Source organism: Hypanus sabinus, chromosome 5 (genome assembly GCF_030144855.1).
Source record: "Hypanus sabinus isolate sHypSab1 chromosome 5, sHypSab1.hap1, whole genome shotgun sequence".
Classification (NCBI taxonomy): domain Eukaryota; kingdom Metazoa; phylum Chordata; class Chondrichthyes; order Myliobatiformes; family Dasyatidae; genus Hypanus; species Hypanus sabinus.
In genome coordinates, this window is record NC_082710.1 from 177,722,694 (window position 1) to 177,748,531 (window position 25,838).

The window sequence follows — 25,838 nt, forward strand, 5'->3', positions numbered from 1 at the left end:
TGTAGTGGACTGTGAGGAAGACTTATCATGACTTGCAGGGGGATTTGATCATCTGGGGAAATCAGCTGAAAAATGGCAGAGGGAATTTATTGCAGAGAAGTACATTTGGCGCTTCAGTAAGAACAACCGGGGTAGGTCTTACATGGTGAATGGAAGGGCACTGAGGATTGTGATAGAACAAAAGGATCTGGGAATACAGGTACAAAATTTGTTGAAAGTTGTGTCACAGGTAGATAGAGCCATAAAGAAAGCTTCTGCAACATTGGCCTTCATGAATCAATGTATTGAGTACAAGAGATGAGATGTTACATTGAAGATGTTTAAGGTGTTGGTGAGGCTTAATTTGGAATATTGTGTGCAACTTTGGACCCCTACTTGCAGGAAAGATGTAAACATGGTTGAATGAGTACAGAGAAAATTCACAAGAATCTGGAGGACTTGAATTACAAGGAAAGATGGAATAGGTGGGGACTGCATACTTCAGAACGTAGAAAATTGAGATGAGATTTGACAGAGGTGTACAAAATTATGAGGCTATAGACAAAGTAAATGCAGGTGGGCTTTTTCTCGAGGTTGGGTGGGACTATAACCAAATGTCATGGGTTCAGGGTGAAAGGTGAGAAGGTTAAGCAGAACATGAGGGGAAACTTCTTCATTCAGAGGGTCATGAGATTTTGGAATGAGCTGCCAACACAAGTGGTGCATGGGATCACAATTTCAATGTTTAAGAAAAGTTTGGATAGGTACATGGACGGTAGGGTTACTGTCCCAGTGCAGGTTGATGGGAGCAGACAATTTAAGTATTTTTAGCATGCAGTAGATGGGCCAAAGGACTTGCTTCTGTGATAGTTGGTAACTTTAACTTTCCACATATTGACTGGGACTCCCATACTGTAAAACAGCTGGATGGGAAAAAGTTTGTCAAATGTGCTCAAGAAAGTTTCCTTACTCACTACGTGGAAATCCAAAAGAGAGAGTGTGCGATCTGGCAAGTGTAGATAGTGACAAGAGTGTTTCTTGCGATGGTTCACTTGTTAAGTGAGAGGCTTTCAAAAGGGAAGCTTTGAGAGCACAGAGATTGTCTGTTCCTGTCAGAATAAGTGGCAGGGATAATAGGTTTAGGGAGCATTATTTTTAAGAGATATTGTGGTCCTAATGAAGAAAAAGGAGGTACATAACAGGTATAGGCAGGCAGGAACAAATGAGGTACTCGAGGAGTGAAAGAAATGCAAGAAGAAAATCAGGAGGGCTGAAAGAAGACATGTGGAAGAACAGAGTGGTATCCATGCATGGAGTTGACAGACATTTAGGAGATCTTAAGTGGATTTTTGCATTGGTATTTACTCGAGAGAGAGAGAGAGAGAGAGAGAAAGAGAGAGAGAGAGAGAGAGAGAGAGAGAGAGAGAGAGAGAGAGAGAGAGAGAGAGAGAGAGAGAGAGAGAGAGAAAGAGAGAGAGAGAGAGAGAGAGAGAGAGAGAGAGAGAGAGAGAGAGAGAGAGAGAGAGAGAGAGAGAGAGAGAGAGAGAGAGAGGATCTATTGATGTGAGGCTGTGCAGTAGTGAGTTAATGGACCTGATAAAGATTACAGAAGAGGAGGTGTTTGCTGTCTTGAGGCAAATTAGGGAGGATAAATCACAGGATCTGACAAGATATTCTCTCAGACCCTGTGGGAGGCTAATGCAGAAATTACAGGGACCCCAGCAGTGATATTTTAAACATCCTTAGCCACAGGTGAGGTGCCAGAGGATTGGAGGATAGCTAATGTTGTTCTGCTGTTTATGAATAAGCCAGGAAATTATCCGCATATGAGCCTGAGGTCAGTACTGGAAAGTTTTTGGGAAGAGTTCTAAGGGACCAGATATAAAAGTATTTGAATAGACAGTGACTGATCAGGATAGCTAATACAGCTTTGCGTGTGATAAATTTGTCTAACCTATCTTACAGAGATTTTGAGGAAGTTACAAAGAAAGTTGATGAAGGCAAGGCAGTGGATATTGTTTACAAGGCCTTTGAGAAGGTAGTGCATTGTAGTTTGGTGAAGAAGGTTCAGTCAATTGACTTTCAAGATTGCAAGAGACTTTGATTTCTCGTTTGAAGCCAGAGACCATTGTAGATGGCTGCCCCTCTGACTAGGGGCCTGTTACTAGTGGTCTGCCGCAGGGATCGGTGCTGGGTACATTGTTGTTTGTCATCCATATCAACAAACTGGATGATAATGTGGTAAACTACATCATCAAATTTAGGGATGGCATCAGGATTGGGGGTTACTGAACAGTGATGAAGATGATCAGGGCTTACAGCAGATCTGGAAGACCTGGAAAAATGGGATGAAAAATGGCAGATGCAGTTTAATACAGACAAGTGTGAGGTGTTGCACTTCAGTAGAACCAACCCGGGTTGGTCTTACACGGTGAGTGGTAGGGCACTGAGGAGTGTGGTAGAACAGAGGGATCTGGGAATATAGTCCAAAATTCTTTGAAAGTGGTGTTTCAAATAAAGAAAATTTTTTTTTGAAAAGATAAGAGTCATAAAGAAAACTTTTTGGCATATTGGCCTTCACACATCAATGTATTTAGTACAAGAGTGGAATGTTAGGTACAAATTGACTAAGATGTTTGTGCAGCCTAAGTTGAAGTATTGTGTCCGGTTTTGATCACCTGCCTACCAGAAAGATGTAAATCAGATTGAAAGAGTGCAGAGAAAATTTACAAGGAATTTACCGAAACCTGAGCCCCTGTGTTATGGGACGAGATTGAATTGCTTTGAGCTTTATTCACTGGAATGTAGACGACTGAGGGGAGATTTCACAGAGGTATACAAAATTATGAGGGGTTTTCCCACACTGATCATTTAGCCAGGAATTCCACTCTGATCGTATTAGCTTGGACCAAATTATACAAGTTTTCAGTAGTAATCTGGATGATTATTTTTATAGATTTTCTTTAAATCGGACCATAGCTGCAACATCAACAGAACTTTCATCTTGGGCATAGCAATGTCAATAGTTCACAGGTAGGTCAATGCAACAGATGTTAATACTTCGGGAAATGTTTTGTAATGTTAATGTTTTTGGAAAAGTTCCAAGTTGTATCCACTCAGATGGAATTTATGATTCACCTGAGTATCAAAGGATTGAAAATATCTGTGTTGAAGTCCAACCTAAATGGACAAGTTGTGGATTCAATTGGCCTTTAATGGTGTGCTAGATTTAAAAGATGCACAAACAGCAAAATTGTCACTAACAGTAGACTTAAGTTTAAATACAAGTGACAGTCTTCAACAGGTATAAGATTTTGGCAAAGACATTATGGAGACAAACTATTCTTTGGTAGTTAGGTTTTCAGTAGAAATTAGATCATCTTTCTTCTTCAATGATCAAACATCATAATTTACAAACCTGATATTGTAATAATTGCCGTATGTTCTATTTTCAAAACTTTGCTCCTGATAATGCACTGCAGTTTGCCCGATGATTGCCTCGTTACTCCAACACTGCTCTCAACATTTACAAGACCCGAGTCTCTGTGGTACTTTGTCTGAGCCTCTGTTAATGCATTTCCATCCCCACCGATCCACTGGATCTCTGGCTCAGGATACCATCCACTGGATTTACACACAAGCTGGACTCCCACTCCATGGTATCCCGTCATCTGAATCCAAGGTTTACTTCCTGAACCTGTAGTTAATGACAGATGGAGAAATAATAGTCATTAGGAAAAATTCAACATGAATTCATAACGCATAAGTATTAAAGCTGCTTGCAATCACGTTTATTGATTTCTAATCTTTCCCGGTTCATCAACTTGAGACATTAACTGTTTTTCTCTCCACAGATGCTGCTTGATGAAACACGTTAAATATTTGGAAGTTGAATTAAGACAGGATGTTTCAGGAATATAAAGAAAGCCAGAAAGAACACAAGCAAGGAATAAGGAGGGTAAAAAGTGGACATGAAATGCCATTGGCAATTATGATTAAAGAAAATACCAAGGCATTTTTTACATACATTAAAAGCAAAAGGGTAACAAAAGTTGTTCGCTGAGGATTAGATTATGAAAGATAGTGAAATCACTCTGTGAAATCCTACTGTACCAGGACATTTTGAAATAAAGTAGAAGGTGGTTTTGAGTCTTTCAAAGAGAAATAAAGTGGATAAATCCCCAGGGCCTGTGGGATCTATCGCCACAATAGGTCAACGTCAGATGCAATCTCAATGGCTCTTCACACGGCCTTAGATCACCTGGACAGTACAAAAACCTATGTCAGGATACTGTTTATCGATGATAGCTCAGTATTCAACACCCTCATTCCCACAATCCTGACGGAGAAGTTACAGAACCTGGGCACCTGTACCTCCCCCTTCAATTGGATCCTCAACTTCCTAACTGGAAGACTACAATCTGTGTGGATTAGTGATAATATCTCATTCTCGCTGACGATCACCACTGGTGTAAATCAGGGGTGTGTGCTTAGCCCACTGCTCTGCTCTCTCTATACTCCTGACTGTGTGGCTAGGCATAGCTCAAATACCATCTGAAAATTTGCTGATGATACAACCATTGTTCGTAGAATCTCAGTTGGAGATGAGAGCGTACAGGAGTGAGATATGCCAACTAGTGGAGTGGTGTCGCAGCAACAACCTTGCACTCAATGTCAGTAAGACAAAAGAGCTGATTGTGGACTTCAGGAAGGGTAAGATGAAGGAACACATACCAATCCTCATAGAGGGATCAGAAGTGGTGAGAGTGAGCAGTTTCAAGTTCCTGAGTGTCAAGATATCTAAGGATCTAACCTTGTCTCAACATATCAATACAGTTAAAGAGAAGGCAAGACAGCGACTATACGTCATTAGGAGTTTGAAGAGATTTGCTATGTCAACAAAAACACTCAAAAACTTCTGTAGATGTACCATGGAGAGCATTCTGACAGGCTGCATCACTGTCTGGTATGGGGGGTTACTGACAGGATCGAAAGAAACTGCAGAGGGTTTAAATTTAGTTGGCTCCATCTTGGGTACGAGTCTACAAAGTACCCAGGAAGGACATCTTCAAGGAGCAGTGTCTCAGAAAGACAGCATCCATTGTAAAGGACCTCCAGCACCCAGAGCACATCCTTTTCTCACTGTTACCATCAGATATGAGGTACAGAAGCCTGAAGACACACACTCAGCGATTCAGGAACAGATTCTTCCCCTCTGCCATTCGATTCCTAAATATACATTGAACCCATGAACACCAGCTCACTTTTTGAATATATATTATTTCTGTTTTTTGATGATTTTCATCTATTCAATATACATACGGTATATTTTAATTGACTGATTCTTTTTTCTCTTCTTCTATATTATGTATTGCATTGAACTGCTGCTGCTAAGTTAACAAATTTCACAACACATGCCGATGATAATAAATCTGATTCTGATTCGGATCTATCCGAAGTTCAAAGTAAATGTTATTATCAGAGTACGTATACAGGCCCTGAGATTCATTTTCCTTCAGACATACTCAGCAAACCTACAGAACAGTAACTGTAACCGGATCAATGAAAGATCCAGTGGAGTGCAGAAGACAACAAAATGTGCAAATGCAAAATTATATAAGTAGCAATCAATAATATGAAATAACAAAAACAATCGAAGGAAATATTATTGGTTGTGGGAACATTTCACTGGATGGGCAAGTGAGTGTAGTTATCCCCTTTTGTTCAAGAGTCTGATGGGTGAGGGCTCGTAACTTCTTGAACCCGGTAGTGTGAGTCCTGAGGCTCTTGTACCTTCTACCTGACGGCAGCAGTGAGAAAAGAGCGTGGCCTGGGCGATGAGGATCTCTGATGATGGATGCTGCTGTTACATGAAGGTGTTTCATGTAGATGCGCTCAATGGTTAGGAGGGTTTTACCCATGATACACTGTGCCAAATCCACTACCTTTTGCAAGATTTTCTGTTCAAAGGCATTGGTGTTCCCACATCAGGCCATGTTGCTGCCGGTCAATACATTTCCTGCCACACAACTATAAACTTTGGTCAAAATTTTCGATGTATTCTATCAACATACGTAATTGATTTACTTGTTTATTTATTATTGTGTTTTATTTTATTTATTTTTTTCTCTCTCTCTGCTAGGTTATGTATTGCATTGAACTGCTGCTGCTAAGTTAACAAATTTCATATCACATGCTGGTGATAATAAACCTGATTCTGATGTCATGCTGAATCTCTGCACACTCCTAAGGAAGTAAAGGCACTGCCGTGCTTTCTTCACAAATAACTTTGCTTGCTGGGTCCAGGACAGGTTCTCTGGAATACTAACAACCCGGAAATTAAAGTTGCTAACCCTCTCACCTCTGATCCACCAATGAGAACTGGCTCATGGACCTCTGATTTCCCTCTTCTGAAGCCAGTTCCTTGGTCTTGCTGACATTGAGTGAGAGGTTGTTGCTATGACACCACTCAGCCTAACTTTCAATTTCCCTCCATATGCTGATTCATCACCACCAGTAAATGAGAGAGGCAAGAGAGGAAATTTCTGGGATTTCTGGCATTTTGATAAAACTCCTTGCTCTGTCTTGCCCACGGAAGACAGAGGGTAATGGTGGAATGCTGGAGAATTGGAGATAGTGAATGTTGTTCCATAGTTCAAGAACGAATCCATGGGGGGCGTCACGTGATGACGTAGGCTCTAGACGTTGGGAATCTAGCTCCCTCGTAAAAAGTAATGAAATAGGGTTTAAATGAAGAAGAGTTAACAAATACCTACTAGAAACTATTTATAAGCAACTCAGGATTATTTTTAGATATGGCTCCTAAACCGAAACAGAAGAAAGCTACTACTTCGAAGACTGCGCAAATCGGCGGGGAAAAAGGCCTAACCATCTCGGCGAAGCCTCGTACTCAAGTTGGATCTCCTCCCGGTGAAGTAGATGGCACTTCTGATGATGTGGGACAGGAAGTTGCGGCAATGTCGGCGGTCTCTAAGAAGAAACGGCAAGAACTACGCATGCGCGAAGAAACAAGTATGCATGAACAGATATTAACAAAATTACAAATCCCAACTACGGCTGGAAGTGAAATTGGAAGTGAATCAGAAGTGGAATCAGATTCTTTGGGAAACACAGATGAAGAAGAAGAGGAAAAGAAGGAGGAGATTAAAGGAGACATAAGAGATATCCTGATATATATGATGAATGAATTAAAAGCTATAAGAACAGATATAAGAAGGATGCAGAATACACTCGATAATGTGGTGGAAAAACAAAAGAAGATGGATAATAAAGTTAAAGAGATGGAAGAAAAATGGAAGAAAACACTGAAAGAATAGATAAGATAGAAGACAATAATCTTGCCTGGACAATAGAAAGAAAACAGATGTTGGAAAAAATAGATGCGCTTGAAAACTCTAGTAGACGAAATAATATTAAAATAGTTGGTCTTATGGAAGGTACAGAGGGAGAAAATCCAATAAAATTCTTCCAAGAATGGATTCTGAAAATTTTGGAAATGAAAGAAGGAAGCCAAGTAATTGAAATTGAAAGAGCACACAGAGCTTTAAGACCAAGACCTCAACAAGATCAAAATCCAAGCTCAATTTTGATAAAATGCTTAAGGTACCAAGATAAAGAAATGATCTTGAAGGCAGCTACTCAAGGTGCTAAAAAGATAAATGGGCCATTGATGATAGAAGGGAAAAGAGTTTTTTTTATCCAGACATAAGTTACGATCTTCTGAAGAGGCGGAAGGAATTTAATCCAGTGAAAATATCTTTATGGGAAAAGGGCTATAAATTTTTATTGAGCTACCCAGCAAAATTGATAATTTTCCTGGATAACGAAGAAAGATGATTTTTCGTTGATTACCGGAAAGCGGAGAAGTTTGTACAAGAACTACCTGATATCCACGAGGAGGAGTAAAGAATTATAGCAATGAAGTGGACTAATGATGAAGACTGAAACATGGTTGGACTTGACGGACATTTATAAGGAAAAAAAAGTTGAGGAGTATTAACTGGGAGTACAGACATTAATTATTTTCTTTTTTTTTCTTCACTAATATATTTTCTTTTTTTTTGCGGGGGAGCTGGAGGAGCTCCTGATCGATGGCTGCGAGTTTCACGTGTTCAATCATGGCGATTGCCATGACCCGTAAAATGGGGGGGGGGGGTAATGTTGTATTCTTTTTATTCACAATATTAGTGGGGGGGGGGTATTTTGTTTTTTTTCTTATATATTAGTTACCTTTCTTCTATTTTTCTTCTTTTTTGCTTGGATGGTTGGGGAGAGACTCATAGTAACTTTGGTTTCAATTTCGTAAGTTTTTTACTCTGAAAAACTTTGTTCTTGATAGCCCTATCTTACTTAACTTCTTTTTTAAACCTTCTTTAACAGATCAAGCTTTTAGCATATGGAAAAGGAAAGGTATAATATGTTTTCGTGATCTTTTTTCTGAAGGTAGTTTGATGTCTTTTGACCAACTTTCCAACAAATTTAAGTTACCTAAATCTAATTTTTTTTAGATATTTACAAATTAGAAATTTTTTATATAAAATTCTACCATCCTTTCCCAATTCAACTTTGATAGATTTTTCAGATATGATTTTTACCTTGAATCCTTGTCAGAAGGGATTAGTGGCTCTTATTTATAATATGATTATGAAGATACAACCAGAAGTATCAGGTAGAATTAAACAAGAGTGGGAAAAAGAACTTCAATATAATATATCAACAGAAAAATGGGAAAAAATTCTACAAATGGTTAATTCTTCTTCTATATGTGCTGAACATGCTTTAATACAATTTAAGGTCGTACATAGAGCTCATATGTCTAAAGATAAGCTTGCTCGATTTTATTCTCATATTAACCCTCAATGTGACAGATGTCATTCAGATGTGGCCTCATTGACCCATATGTTTTGGTCATGTCCCACCTTATATAACTATTGTTAGGACATATTTGCTACCATTTCCTCAATTTGGAATATTGATTTACAACCTCATTTTATCACTGCAATCTTTGGTATACCAAATGAGGATGGTAGTCGACTTTCCCCTTCAATTAGACGAATGATCGCCTTTGCAACATTAATGGCCAGAAGGTCTATATTACAAAATTGAAAGAAGTAAATACTCCTACCACGTCTCAGTGGTTCTCTCAAACTATCTCTTGTCTGAGCTTAGAAAAAATTAGAAGTACTATTTTTGATTCATCAATTAAATTTGAAGAAACTTGGGGACCGTTCATTCGACGTTCATATGAATTAATTTGGCCTCTTCCAGACCTTTTCTCTTTTTATTCTTGTTCTGGTATGGAGTTCCGGAGTTTTTGACACTATCATATACATATAAACTATTATTATTGCCCATGTTAGTTTAGGTATATTTTTTTTAATATACTATTTTTCTTGCATTTTTATATATTTTTTTCTTTTGATGATTATTCTTATTTTTTTTCATGTATAATCAATATGTTTGATTGATTATTGTACGATTTTTTTTGCTGATATTTTAATAAGATATTGTTATCTTATTACTAATTTAACCTCAAATCTAGTGTATTTATAACCTATTTAATATAATATTATGTTATTTTTTTATATAAGAAATTTAATAAAAAGATTGAAAAAGAAAAGAGACTCATAGTAACATGGAGAATTTTAAGGAGTTCCCAAGGTATTATGAATGATTAATTTACTTAAATTTTTAAGATTTAATGTTAATGGACTTAATGGACCTGTGAAAAGAAAAAGAGTTTTAACATATATTAAGAAAATGAAAGGAGATATAGCTTTTTTTACAAGAAACACATTTAACAGAAACAGAACATAAGAAATTAAAGAGAGATTGGGTTGGAAATGTCATTGCAGCTTCATTTAATTCAAAATCGAGAGGAGTTGCAATTTTGGTTAATAAAACTTTACCAATTAAAATACAAAATGTAGTAATTGATTCTGTGGGGAGATATGTGATTATACATTGTCAATTTTTTTCAGAATTATGGACTCTTATGAACATTTATGCACCAAATGAAATTGACGCAAAATTCATACAAGAAGTTTTTTTGAACTTGGCTGATGCACATGATAAAATATTAATAGGTGGAAACTTTAATTTTTTTTAGATCCAGTTTTGGATAGGTCAACTAAAGCTGCTACAAAATCAAAAGTAATAAAACTAACTTTATCATTAATGAAAGATTTAAACCTGATTGATATATGGAGAAAAATTAATCCAAGAGAAAGAGACTATTCATTTTATTCAAATAGACATAAATCTTACTCAAGGATTGATTTTTTAATTATCAAAAAATATTCAGGATAGAGTGAAAAGTGTGGAATATAAAGCAAGAATACTGTCAGATCATTCCCCCTTGATAATGACAATGATAATGATGGATAAGGAGGAATCGATCTGTAGATGATTTAATTCAATTTTATTAAAACGTCAAGATTTTTGTGATTTTATGAAAAAACAGATTCAATTTTTTATTGATAGAAATTTACATTCAGTTGAGGATAAAATTGTATTATGGGATGTGATGAAAACATATTTAAGAGATCAGATTATGTTATACATCTAAAATTAAGAAGGAATACATGGCAAAAATAGACCAATTGGAAAAAGATATCATAAAGTTAGAAAAAGAATCTCAAAGATATATGACAGAAGAAAAACGAAGACAACTTGTTAATAAAAAATTACAATATAATACACTCCAGACATATCGTACAGAAAAAGCAATTATGAGAACTAAACAGAAATATTATGAATTAGGTGAAAGATCACATAAGATTCTTGCTTGGCAGTTGAAAACAGAACAGGCTTCTAAAACAATAAATCCAATTAGAACAAGTGTAAATAAGGTTACTTATAAACCTTTAGAAATTAATGAAACTTTAAAAAAATTTTATACTGAACTATATCAATCAGAATCACAAAATAAGATTGCTGAGATAGATAAATTTTTATCACAAATAACCCTTCCAAAATTAAATTTGGAAGAACAGAAAGGATTAGATATGCCCTTTACATTAAAAGAGGTTGAAGAAGCTTCAGGATCACTTCAGAGTAATAAATCCCCAGGAGAAGATGGTTTTCCTCCTGAATTTTATAAAAAATTTAAAGATTAATTAATTCCTCCTTTTATGGAATTAATATATCAAGTGGAAAGAATGCATAAACTCCCACAATCTTTTTTAACAATGATCATAACTGTATTGCCAAAAAAAGATAGAGATCCTTTAAAACCAACCTCATCTAGGCCTATTTCTTTGTTGAATACAAATTATAAAATAATAGCAAAAATTTTATCTAATAGAATATCTAAATATTTACCAAAATTAATACATATGGATCAAACAGGTTTTATTAAAAATAATCAATGGATAATATAACCCGGTTACTTTGTATAATTCATTTGGCACAAAAAAGAGAGGAAATGAGTGTGGCAGTTGCTTTGGATGCAGAAAAAGCATTTGATAGATTGGAATGGGATCTTTTATTTAAGGTATTGGAAAAATATGAGTTAGGAAAATCTTTCATGCAATGGATTAAAACCTTAAATACTAATCCTCAATCTAAAGTAGTTACAAATGGTCGGATTTCAACACCATTTTGCTTAACGAGGTCAACTGGACAAGGCTGCCCATTATCACCTGCTTTATTTGTATTGGTAATAGAAACATTAGCTGAATTAATTAGAACAGATTCAGACATCAGGGGCTTTAGAGTTAATCAAGAAGAATATAAGATTAATTTATTTGCTGATGATGTTTTGATTTATTTAACAAACCCATTGCAATCTTTGCAAAGATTATCTTTTAGATTGGAAGAATATGGGAAAGTATCAGGGTATAAAGTAAATTGGGATAAAAGTGAAATTTTACCCCTTACCAAAGGAAATTATAATCAATGTCGATTAGTAACTCAATTTATATGGCCAATAAATGGATAAAATATTTAGGTATTAGAGTTGATAATGACGTAAAAAATTTATATAAACAAAATTATTTGCCATTATTAAAAAAAGTAAAAGAGGATCTTGATAAATGGATGATGTTAGCAATAACATTAATAGGTAGAGTTAATGCTGTAAAAATGAATATATTTCCTAGATTACAATACTTATTCCAAACTTTACCCATACAATTACCTCAAAAGTTTTTTCAAGAACAGAATAAATATGTAAGGAAATTTCTTTGGAAAGGAAAGATGTCAAAAATATCATTGGAAAAATTGACATGTAAATTTGATTTAGTAGGTTTACAACTTCCAAACTTTAAGAATTATTATAAAGCAAATCAACTTAGATTTATTGCGTCTTTTTTGATGAAGAAAAACTGGCATGGATTAGAATAAAATTAGATAAGATAGGAGAAAATATACCAGAAGATTTTATATATAAATGGAAATTCAAATAGATACTGGAAAAAAAAGAATCTCCTATATTAAGACATTTGATTGATTTATGGAATAAGGTAAATATGGACGATGAGATAAAGAAACCTTTATTAGCAAAAATGACTTTAATTCAAAATAGGCTTATTCCTTTTACAATGGATAATAAACTTTTACATAATTAGTTCCAAAAGGGGATTAAATATATAGGTGACTGATTTGAAGGAGGTATATTGATGTTGTTTGATCAATTAAAAAATAAATATAAAATATCAAACAACACTCTTTTCTGTTATTTTCAATTAAAGGCTTATGTACGAGAAAAGCTGGGTCAAACAATGTTGATGCCAAAACCTAGTGAAATAGAAATATTAATTCAAAAAGGAAAAATTAAAAAAATTACATCTTGTATGTACAATTTGATTCAAAAACAGACAATAAATCAGGAATTCATAAATCAAGACAAAAATGGGAATCTGATTTGAATATTAAAATTGATGGAAAAAGCTGGTCAAGATTATGTTCTGATAATATGATAAATACAATAAATGTTCGACTTAGATTAGTACAATATAATGTTTTACATCAATTATATGTAACACCACAGAAAATAAATAGATTAAATTCAAATATGTCTGACCAATGTTTTCGATGTAATCAAGAAATCGGTACTTTTTTTACATTCTACTTGGTCTTGTTTTAAAATTCAATCATTTTGGATAAATCTAAGACGTTTATTGGAACAAATTACTGGAGTACAACTCGCACATAGCCGAATATTATTTTTATTAGGAGACATTGAAGGGATAATATCGAAACTTAAATTGAATAAGTATCAGAAAAACTTTATAAAAATTGTATTGGTAGTAGCCAAAAAAGTTATCGCAGTTACTTGGAAATCTGATTTATATTTAACTATGGATCGTTGGAATAATAAAATATATAGTTGTCTTCCACTTGAAAAAATTACATACAATCTAAGAAATGAATATGATATATTTTTGAAAATTTGGCTCCCATACCTACAAAAGATAGGATTAAATACATAGGTCCTTTGAAGATAAAATTATCAAGTAATTGGGGAAAGTAAAAATAAATATTAAAATTATTTTGAACTCCATGGAGCATCTGGGGATCCTCTGATATCCAGGCAATCTTTCTCTTCTTTCTTTCTTTTTTTTGTTTCTTTAGACAAGGGTTAAGGGGGGAGGGTTAATATTATTTTTCTCTTTCTTACTATTTTATCATTACATTTATTCTTTGTAATTTTCTAAAAATTTAATTAATAAATAAATATTTTTTAAAAGGCTACTATCAGTTATATTAGTGATGCTGGAGTTTCTATCTAAAGAGGTAGTTCAGAGAGAGGTAAATTATTGTAAATTTAAACTTTGCTGGAATCGTGTGCATCTCTGTGTAAAATCTGGGTGGGAGAGGTATCTCATAAGTTGCAATGGACTGCACATGCCTTCACGTCTTTAATAAGAATATTTGAGCATCTGCCACATGCAGAGCTATAGCTCAGCACTGAATTGACACATTCAGGATGTGAGAAGTATTCACTGGATGGGGTTTTTGGTCTAAAGTCAGATTATGGTCACATTCTACATCATTCTAAATTGCAGGTAAGGGAGCAAACAGTCTGGGAGGTTTGACCAGAAAAGGTTTGATCTCCTCTTGCTTGCCTGGATGTTTGCCGTGTGTTGCTGCATTTGCTTTAATAAACATTAAGAGCACTAGAAAAAAGAACAAATCCATGATAGCCGATGGATTTTACACCAGTGATGGAGAAGTGATTGGAGACTATTCTCTGGGACTGGATTTGCTCGCATCTGGATGGCTTTGTGTGGAGCAGAGCATGTCTTGCAAACTTCATTGAGGTTTTTCAGGAGGTGAAGAAGGTGATTTATAACGGGAGCGGTGGATGTTGACTACATGGGCTTTAGTTAGTAAACTGAATGGCCTCTCATGGTGGGTTGATCCCGATGATTAAGATTGAGGTGAAAATGGAGGGTGAACACCGACTGCCTGTCTTTTAATCACTCATTGCCAGAGAGGGAAAGGCCTGCTGCTTTGCCTGGAGAGTGTTACCCAAGTTTTCTGTGTTTTGGATGTGGACTTGGACTAGAATTCTTTTTTCATTCCTATAGCTTTTTAATATTCTGTGTTTTTTGCCTGATCTTGCTCATGTTTTTTGCAGGGAGGGGGATTTTGGGGTTGAAGTGCCTGTTCCCATTTTGTTCTTTATTGTGTGGGAGGAGGGATTTGGAGGTTAATGTGCTTATTCTGTTCCTGTTTGCTTCTTTTGTGTGGGAGGGGAGATTTGGGGTTTGAAGATCATGTCACCTTTCTTTTCTTTCGTGGCTTCATGGCTAATTGGAGAAGAAGAATTTCAGAGTGTGAACTTTGATAGTAAATGAACCTTTGAACATTCTGAGATGCACAGGATCCAAGGGGAGTTGTAAACACAGTATATATACAACATATAAATGACTGAGACAAAACTGTAGACAGTTGAGTTGGCAACGTTGCAGACAACACAAATATTGGTTGAATTAAATTGTGGGTAGTGAAGTAGGTTGTCAAAGGATAGAGTAGGACACAGATCATTTGGAGATCTGAGCAGACAAATGGCAAATAGAGTTTCATCTGAACAAGTGAGGTGTTGCACTTCGGAAGGTCAAGTGCAAGTGGAAAGGATACAGTTATTGGCATTGATGTACAGAGGAATTTTGGGTCCAAGTCCAATCTTCCTGATGGTGGCAATGCTAATAGATTGTGTGGCAAGAAAAGGTGTGTATGAAATGCCTGCCTTCATCACTAGGGGCATACAGTACAGGAGTCAGGAAGTCATGATACAGCTCTATTAAACTTAATGAGATCTGTACTTGATTCTGGCTGTGTGGCTAAGTGTGGGTGGAGGAAATTTGTCCTTGTAAAGTTATAATTTGCTCAGATTCTTTTTCTTATAACAGCTCATTCCAGCAGTAGGTCAGATTTACCGCTGGAAGCTCTTCAAACTTTATTTCATATTCAAAGCATTGATCTACATGTCTTCTGCTTATGGGTCCCTGCGCATAGAGGAGTTGAGGGGAATGAGCGGGTTGATTGTTTGGCCAAAAAAGCTGTTAAAAGTTCACCTGTGGATACAGACCTTCCACTGAACAAATCAGAATCTCAGGGGTTGGTGGGATTACGAATAGAGGATTATGGCAAGACATGGGATAATGGGCATAGGTTATGATTACAGAATACAACAAACTGTTGGATTGATGGGAGAAGGGGTAAAACAAGAAGGGAAGGAATTATATTGACGACGTAGAATTGGGCATACTGTGCTTAATTCTTCCTTGTATCTTGTTGGAAAACATCACTCTGGGATGTGTAGGCTTTATCACTATGCAAGAGTAGAACATATTCTTTTACAATGTGAAGATTGAAAGAAATCAAATGCAGGCTGCATGACTAGCTTTGGTTTTTGAAATTTTTCGTTTTTCTAAACTTTACTTAGTAATGGAATTGAATTTAATTCACAATATTGTCTTTCATTATTTACAAACAATAGTGCTCTTTTGGGTCATTTAGTTTTCATTTGATAAAGAACTAAGGGGTTTTATTTCCCAACTTTCTATTCCACACTCCAGTCCAGTTGGTGGTGGGAATGCACCTTTAAGTTGGACTGCCAACTGCCATTAAAAGGAGGAGGAGGACGAGGATGAGGTTGAGGACGGAGGAGGAGGAGGAGAATGAGGATGAGGTTGAGGACGGAGGAGGAGGAGGAGAATGAGGATGAGGTTGAGGACAGAGGAGGAGGAGGACGAGGATGGAGGAGGAGGTGGTGTTAGTTTGTAAAACTTTGTCTCAGCAGTACTTGGAATTTGATGTGCTATTCTGCCTGCCCCATTACAGGAAGGATGCGGTGTCTTTGGAGAGGATGTGGAAGAGGGGTAACAGGATGCTGCCTGGATTAGAAGGTATGAGCTACGAGGAGAAGAGAGCGATATGCCAAGGACGCGGCCTAGAAGAGTAGCGCGCCTTCAGGGTGTAAGATCTTTGAGGCTCTGGAGGCGGGCGGACTCAAAGTTAGTGCTGCCGCCTGGTGTGTTGTGGGAGATGGAAGATCGAAAGCCGCGAGCTGGCTGTGTGACCAGAGACCCGAGTTCTTTGGGCACAGAGCTCAGAAAAAGCAACACAACAGACTTTTAACACCATAAATCGGTGAGTTATTCTGTAATATCTCCCCTCTCACTGTGAAACAGGGATACCTCTTTTTCTCTTTTGAGGGAGGGAGAGCCTGTGGTATGTCGAATACCGGGTGAACGAGTAGTCTCTGGGGTACTGCAAGTCTGTGTCTTTATTGACACTTTGCTACACACTTGAGTGCTCGGTGGGGTTGCCGATGCCTTTTTGATGGTGGGGGACGGGGAATGGTTGTTGATTTGCTGCTGATTGTGCATGGGAGGGGGGATCTGAGGGGGGCATAGGGGTTCTAACATTTAACTGTTATTCGTTCTTTGGGGCACTTCTCTGTTTTTGTGGTTGTTTGCAAAGAAAATGAATTTCATGCTATATATTGCATACATTTCTTTGACATTAAACGTACCTATTGCCGGGGTAAGGAAGTATGAACTATAACGAGAGGTTATACGCACTTGGATTGCTTTCTTTGGAGTTTCATAGGCTGGAGGGATGCCTGACAGAGGTTTAAAAAGTTATGAGAGGCATAGATAAGGAAGGCAGTCAGAATCTTGTCCTCTCAGTAGAAACGTCAAATAGTGAGAGGAAAAAGATTAAAGGGATATGCAGGACATTTTTTTTAACAGAGAGCAGCATGTGACTGAAACAGACTGCTAGGGAGTGTTGTCAGCAGTTATAACAGTGGCATCCAAGAGACTTTCAGACAGACATATGAATGTGCATGGAATGAAGGGATGTGGATCATGTACAGGTGGAAGGGATTAGCTTAATTCCGCATAGACGAGAGTAAAAAATCTCATTCCTAGGCTGTACTATTCCATGTTTTCAAAAGCATTGATATACAGAGCAATCTTATGGTGCAAGTTCACAGCACCTTGCAAGTGGCAATGCAGGTAAATAGGGTGGTAAAGGTGGCTTGGAGCTCTCTCCTCCCAGCTGGAAATCTCAAGTACTAGAGGACATGGGATTAGGGTGAAGGAGGAAATTGTCTGGAATGTGTCGCAAGGTAACTGAGAGGAGTGTGTACAAACAAAATATCTAAAATATATTCAGACAGGAAAAAGAACAAGCAGGGAATGGGGAATATGAATCACATGCAATTACAAGGGATTGGTTGTATTAGGCATTTTGGTTGCCTCTGATATTGTTGGCCAAAGAGTCTGTACTGTGCTGTAATTTCTGTTATCTGATGGAAACCTCTGTATCAGCCCTGTGAAGCCAGTTGGGACATTAGTTGAACAGACAAGTTCAATCACTGTTTTCTAAACTGCAAGGGAAAAAGTAACTAAATTATCTGATCTTTCTTGCTGTGATAACTCTCACAGTTATTAATCTGGTAAGCTACCAAACTTTTGGACAGACTACACTGTGAGTATATCTTGTTTTAGATAACGAGAACAAAGCTCTGCACAGCCTCACCCAAAACGTCAACTGTACTTTTTCCCATAGATGCTGCCTGGCCTGCTCTCCTCCAGCACTTTGTGTCTGTTGCTTGGATTTCCAGTATCTGCAGATTTTCTCGTTTGTGATTTGGTCCTCTTACCTCAGAGTCTTGTTTCACTGCCAATTATTCTCATTTTCCAGGGACCATGACCCAACCTGATCAATCTTCCCTCAGAAGACAAGCCCTTCATCTCAACAATCAATCAAATTCCCTGAGCTCCCTCCTCAGCGAGTGTCTCTAGTCAGCCTGTTCACAGACCGTGCACTAAAACTTCCTGGATACATCTAACAAATTCACTCATCTAATCCTCTTGCACTTGGTCAATCAATGTTAAGCAATTAAAGTTCCCATGACAACAACCCTGTTATATTTCAACCATTTAAAAATCTGCCTCCCGATCTGTTCCCCAGTGTCTTTGTTGCTTTTTGAGGGTGTATAGTATGCTCCAAATAGAGGGATTGCTCCCTTCCTGTTTCAAACCTCCCCCCTCACTGACTCAGTAGACAATCCCTCCATGACACCCTCCCTCTCTGCAGCTGTGATACTCTCCCTAACTAGCAATGCCACTCCCCCACCTCGTTTACCACCCCCGCCCCTTTTGAAATATCTAAACACTGGAACATCCAGCAACCATTCTTGCCCTGGTGACAGCCAAGTCTCTGTCTCTGTGACGGCCACAACATTGTAGTTCCATGTACTGACCCATGCTCGAGGCTCATCAGCCTTGTTATTCCTTCAGCGGTTTGAACGGGACGTGACTGTGCAAGCGCGTGGAGGTCAGCCAGTGAGAAAGTCGAGACAGATTTATACAGCAGGTGTTGGAGAAGCGGGCATCAGAGTAGGAAGGCTTTGGCTCAATGGGGCTGTGGCAGTAAAGGGTCGAGGCGAGGTAGGTTATCTGTAGAATACAGACAGGAAGTCTGTGTGTGAGACTGGTTTTCTGTGCTTTGTGTCAGATGTGGGAGGTCCTGGCCACATCTGCACCAGGTGCGTCGAGCTGCACTTCCTTAGGGACCGTGTTAGGGGACTGGAGATGCAGCTCGATGACCTTCGTCTGGTCAGGGAGAGTGACGAGGTGTTAGAGAAGAGCTATAGGCAGGTAGTCACTCCGGGGCCTGGGGAGACAGATAGCTGGATAACAGTCAGGAGAGGGAAGGGCAAGAAGCAGATGCTAGAGAGTAGCCCTGTGGCTGTACCACTTAACAATAAATACTCCTGCTTGAGTACTGTTGGGGGAGACAGCCTACATGGTAGAAGTGACAGTGGCCGTGCCTCTGGCACAGAGTCAGGCCCTGTGTCTCAGAAGGGTAGGGAAAGGAAGAGGATGGCAGCAGTGATAGGGGACTCTATAGATCAGGGGTCAGACAGACGATTCTCTGGACACAGGAAAGATACGCGGATTCTAGTTTGCCTCCCAGGCGCCAGGATCCCGAATGTTTCTGATCATGTCCATGATATCCTGAAGTTGGAATGAGAACATCCAGAGGTCGTAGTACACATTGATACCAACAACATAGGTAGGAAAAGGGAGGTGGTTCTGAAAACTACAGGGAGTTAGGAAGGAAGTTGAGAAGCCGGACCTCAAAGGACCTCAAAAGTAATCTCGGGATTACTGCCAGTGCCATGTGACAGTGAGTATAGGAATAGGATGAGGTGGAGGATAAATGCGTGGCTGAGGAATTGGAGCAGGGGACAGGGATTCAGGGTTCTGGATTACTGGGACCTCTTTTGGGGCAGGTGTGACCTGTACAAAAAGGACGGGTTACACTTGAATCCCAGAGGGACCAATATCCTGGTGGGGAGGTTTGCGAAGGCTATTGGGGAGAGTTTAAACTAGAATTGCTGGGGGGTGGGAACCAAACTGAAGTGACGGAGGAAAGGGAGGTTGGCTCACAAATAGAGAAAGCTTGGAGGCAGTGTGAAAGGGAGGACAGGCAGGTGATAGAGAAGGGACGCACTCGGGCTGATGGTTTGAGATGTGTCTATTTTAATGCGAGGAGTATTATGAACAAAGCGGATGAGCTTAGAGCGTGGATCAGCACTTGGAGCTATGATGTTGTGGCCGTTGCAGAGACTTGGATGCTGCAGGGGCAGGAAAGCTACTTCAAGTGCCAGGTTTTAGATGTTTGAGAAAGGACAGGGAGGGGGGCAAAAGAGGTGAGGGCGTGGCACTGTTGATCAGAGATAGTATCACGGCTGCAGAAAAGGAGGAAGTCATGGAGACGCTGTCCATGGAGTCTCTGTGGGTGGAAGTTAGGAATAGGAAGGGGTCAATAACTCTACAGGATGAGTTTTACAGACCACCCAATAGTAACAGAGGAGCAGATAGGGAGACAGATTCTGCAAAGGTGTAACAACAACAGGGTTGTTGTGATGGGAGATTTTAATTTCCCAAATATTGATTGGCATCTCCCTAGAGCGAGGGGTTTAGATGGGGTAGAGTTTGTTAGGTGTGTTCAGGAAAGTTTCTTGACACAATATGTAGATAAGCCGACGAGAGGAGAGGCTGTATTTGATCTGGTATTGGGAACTGAACCTGGTCAGGTGTCTGGTCTCAGAGGGAGAGCATTTTGAAGATAGTGATCACAATTCTATCTCTTTTACCATCGCATCAGAGAGGGATAGGAACAGACAAGTTAGCGAAACGTTTAATTGGAGTAAGGGGAAATATAAGGCTATCAGACAGGAACTTGGAACCATAAATTGGAAACAGATGTACTTAGGGAAACATACAAACATACAGAAGAAATGTGGCAAATATTCAGGGGATATTTGCGTGGAGTTCTGTGTAGGTACATTCCAATGAGATGGAAAGGATGGTAAGGTACAGGAACCGTGGTGTACGAAGCGCTCAAAAAAGTAGGTACTGTTAGAGATCTAGAAGATTATAAGGCCAGGAGGAAGGAGCTTAAGAATGAAATTAGGAGAGCCAGAAGGGGCCATGAGAAGGCCTTGGCAGGCAGGATTAAGGAAAACCCCAAGGCATTCTAGAAGTCTGTGAAGAGCAACAGGATAAGATGTTAGTGAATAGGACCTATCAAATGTGACAGTGGAAAAGTATGTATGAAACTGGAGGAGATAACAGAGCCGCTTAATGAACACTTTACTTCAGTATTCACTACGGAAAAGGATTTTGGAGAAAGGCTGTTGTAAATCTAGTCAAGAAGAAAAGAAGAGCTTATGAAAGGTTCAAAAAACTATTTCATATACTGCATGCATTCAGAAATAACTCCATCAGTCTTGTATTCATAATCCTTTTCAATTTCGACTTCTGTTACACTGCAACTCATCGCACTGACTGAAATTTTGCCCTATTATCTGTCTGTCCTTCCTGAAATTTTATTACAAATGCCTTTGTTTGTATAGCAACTGCACCATCCTCAGCCCTAATCCCCTATCACTACTGTACTCATCCTCTACCCCCTCCCCTTCTGAGTCCCAGAACCAGACTCAGCGCCAGAGCCCTGCTCACTGTGTCATTCCCCCAACAGAGTGGTATACTAGTTATTGAGGGGAATAGCCACAGGGTTACTCTGCACTGTCTGTCTACTCCCTTTCCCTCTCCTGACAGTCACCTCCCTACCTGCCTCCTGGAACTTTGAGCAGCCTCCATCACAGAGATCGAAGCCTGGAAAGGGGTCGTTCACTCAGGTTCACCAAGAGACAGTGTCACGTGGCAGTTTGGAGCTTTCAGCAGCACAGTGCCCAATCAGTGGGATTGATTGACAGAAAGAAACTAAAGTAAGACAGCAGCAAGTGGAGCAGCCATTGTTGGAATGATCGTCGGTGGAGTGGATGGAGATAGAATTGGGATTTTGATGCTTCAGCTCCTCCTTGCTTCACTGAGGAGAGGCTTGAGTGAGAGAAAGCTAAAAGCTGTAGGTATTATTTCCCCAGTTTGTTGTTGTTTTTCCTTCTTTATATTTGTTCAGATAGAAAATCAGGGATGCCAGGCAGGATAGTTGAATGTTCCTCTTACAGGATGTGTAAAGACAGGGAGACCTGCAGTGTCCCTGACGACTACAACTACGAGAAATGCATCCAGCTGTTGATTCTAACACTCCGTGTTAAGGAGTTGGAGCTGCAACTGGATGAACTCTGGATCATTTGAGAGACTGAGGGGGTGATAGATAGGATAATTAGCGAGGTAGTTACAACCAAGGTGTAGGGCACAGGGTGATAATCAAGAAGGGGAAAGGAGTTAAACAGCCTGTATAAGTGTCCTCCTAGGGGACTCCGCAGCGCATGGAGTGAGACACGTTTTACAGCGGCTCCACTTTTTTATATGTTGTACATCCCACTGACAGATTCCTTTCAAGTCTGATGATTTATTAATTTTGTTGAAGGATTTATGATTTAATTACGATGGCCGGAAGTCGATCTGGTATTGAACTGAGAAGCAGCAAGACTTTTCCCGAAACGGAACAAACTGAGCAAATAAAGAAACTGGAGGAACCTGTTACTTTAGCAGGAATATTCTCTTCAATACAAGATATGAAGTTTGAATTTGGATCACTCAATACTAAGATTAATAAGCTGATGGATAACAACTGGAAGCTTGAAAAATCTATTTTTAATGTCCAAGAATCTTTGAAGAATTTGGACTTTCAATTTCAGATGCTCAAGCAGACTACACATCGAATCAAGAACGAACACGAACAATTCAGGCAAATTATTAAAGATCAAGAAGTGAAGAAGTCTTCGATGGAAAAGAAAATTAATGAAATTACCTCGGAACCATCCAAAATGAAGAGAAAAATGATTGACTTAGACAGTAGAGCTCGTCGGAGGAATTTGCGTATACTGGGTCTGCCTGAAAATACTGAAGTTGGTGACCTGTTAAAGTTCTTCTCAGATACTCCCACAACTCTCTGGGAGAAGAAGCTCTTCCTCAACTCTGTTTTAAATAACTGACCTCTTATTCTCAATCCTTGCCCTCTGGTACTGGACTCTCCCAACATCTGGAACATATTTCCTGCCTCAATCCTATCAAATCCTTTAATTATCTTAAACGTTTCAATCAGATCCCCTCTCAATCTCCTCAATTCCAGCATGTACAAGCCCAATCTCTCCAATCTCTCTGCGTGAGACAGCCCTGCCATCCCAGGAATCAACCTAGTGAATCTACGCTGCACTTCCTCAATTGCCAGAATGTCCTTCCTTAAACCTGGAGACCAAAACTGTACACAATATTCCAGGTGTGGTCTCACCAGGGCCCTGTACAAATGCAAAAGGACATCCTTGCTCTTGTACTCAATTCCCCTTGTAATAAAGGCCAACATTCCATTTGCCCTCTTCACTGCCTGTTGCACTTGCTCATTCACCTTCATTGACTGGTGAACTAGGACTCCTAGGTCTCTTTGCATTTCTCCCTTACCTAACTCTACACCGTTCAGACAATACTCTGCCCTCTTGTTCCTGCTTCCAAAGTGGATAACTTCACATTTATTCACATTGAATGACATCTGCCAAGTATCTGCCCACTCACCCAGCCTATCCAAGTCTCCCTGTATTCTCCTAATGTCCTCTTCGCATGTCACACTGCCACCCAGTTTAGTATTGTCAGCAAACTTGCTGATATAGTTTTCAATGCCCTCATCTAAATCGTTGACATAAATCGTAAAGAGCTGTGGTCCCAATACAGAGCCCTGTGGTACCCGACTAGTCACGTCCAGCCAGTCCGAGAAACACCCATTCACTACTACCCTTTGCTTTCTATCTGCCAACCAGTTTTCTATCCTGCCCCCAATGCCATGAGCTCTGATTTTACTCACCAATTTCCTATGTGGCACCTTATCGAATGCCTTCTGAAAATCTAGGTACACAACATCCACTGGCTTACCCTCGTCTAACATCCTTGTTACACCCTCAAAAAACTCCAACAGATTAGTCAAGCATGATTTGCCCTTGGTAAATCCATGCCGGCTCGGCCTAATCCTATTTCTGCCATAAAGATGTGCCACTATTTCGTCCTTAATAATGGACTCAAGCATCTTCCCCACGACTGACGTTAGGCTAACAGGGCGATAGTTCTCCGTTTTCTCCTTCTCTCCCTTCTTGAAAAGTGGGATAACATTAGCCACTCTCCAATCTTCAGGAACTGATCCTGAATCTAAGGAACATTGGAAAATGATTACCAATGCATCCGCAATTTCCTGAGCCACCTCTTTTGGAACCCTCGGATGCAGACCATCTGGACCCGGGGATTTATTAGCCTTCAGTCCTACCAGTCTACTCATCACAGTTTCTTTCCTAATGTCAATCTGTCTCAATTCCTCTGATATCTAATGACCCTGGCCCATCCATACATCTGGGACATTGCTTGTGTCCTCCCTGGTGAAGACAGATCCAAAGTACGCGTTAAATTCTGTTGCCATTTCCCTGTTTCCCATAACAATTTCTCCCAATTCATTCTTCAAGGGGCCAACATTGTTCTTAACTATCTTCTTTCTCTTCACATAGCTAAAAAAGCTTTTGCTATCCCCTTTTATATTCCTGGCTAGACTGAGCTCATACCTGATTTTTTCTCTCCGCATTGCTTTTTTAGTTAAGATCTGCTGTTCCTTAAAACTTTCCCAATCATCTGTATTCCCACTCATCTTAGCCCTGTCATACTTCTTTTTCTTTAATGCTATACAATCTCTGACTTCCTTTGTCAACCACTGTGGCCCCTTCCCCCTCTTTGAATCCTTCCTTCTCATTGGAATGAACTGCTTTGGCATCTTTTGTATTATCCCCAAGAATATCTGCCACTGCTGATCCACTGTCTTTCCTTCCAGGGCATCCGCCCATTTAACTTTGGCCAGCTCTTCCCTCATGGCTCCGTAGTCTCCTTTATTTAATTGCAACACTGACACCTCTGATCTGCCCTTATCCCTCTCAAATTGTAGATAAAAACTTATCATGTTATGATCACTACTTCCTAATGGCTCCTTTACTTCACGATCACTTATCAATTCCTGTTCATTACACATCACCAAGTCCAAAATAGCCTCATTCCTGGTTGGCTCAAGCACAAGCTGTTCCAAAAATACATCTCTTCGACACTACACAAACTCCCTATCCTGGGGTCCTGCACCTACCTGATTCTCCCAGTTCACCTGCATGTTGAAATCTCCCATAACGACTGCATTACCTTTAGCACATGCCAATGTTAACTCCCTAATCAACTTGTACCCAATATCCACGCTACTGTTTGGGGGCCTGTACACAACACCCATTAGGGTCTTTTTATCCTTACTGTTCCTCAGCTCAATCCACACAGACTGTACTTCCCCTGTTCCCAGTCACCTCTTGCTAAGGACTGAAACTCATTCCTCACCAACAGGGCCACCCCACCCCCTCTTCCCATATTTCTGTCTCTACGATAGCACGTATACCCTGGTACACTCAATTCCCAGGCCTGATCCCCTTGCAGCCATGTCTCCATTATCCCAACAATATCGTAGTTCCCCATTTTCATCTGAGCTTCAAGCTCATCTGTCTTATTTCTGACACTACGCGCATTCAAGTATAGAATTCTTAGGCCATTCCTCCTCTCTTTGCTTAAAACATTATCTACTGTACCTAACCCAGCTCCTTGAACTTCCATCGGGCTAATTGCACCCTGAATTTTGATGACCTTCGCAAGATCACCCAAACCTTCTACACATTTAACCCCATGCTCCTTCTGACCAACCCTCTGGATCTGGATCCCTACCCCCTGTACATCTAGTTTAAACCCCCCCCGAGAAGCACTGGCAAACACTCCTGCAAGAATGTTAGTACCCCTCCGGTTCAGATGTAGACCGTCCCTTCGAAACAGATCCCAATG

At 39.4% G+C, this 25,838-nt stretch overlaps 1 protein-coding gene across 6 annotated transcripts in view; it reads right to left on the reverse strand.

Annotated features, from left to right (window-relative positions):
- The window catches only part of LOC132394669 (butyrophilin subfamily 1 member A1-like), a 398,499-nt gene that overhangs the window by 346,252 nt on the left and 26,409 nt on the right, over window positions 1–25,838 (reverse strand). For all 6 annotated transcript variants that reach the window (XM_059971035.1, XM_059971038.1, XM_059971036.1 and 3 more), the window contains one exon: window positions 3,398–3,676. In XM_059971035.1, coding sequence (XP_059827018.1) covers window positions 3,398–3,676 — 279 coding nt within the window. The remainder of the gene's footprint in view (window positions 1–3,397; window positions 3,677–25,838) is intronic.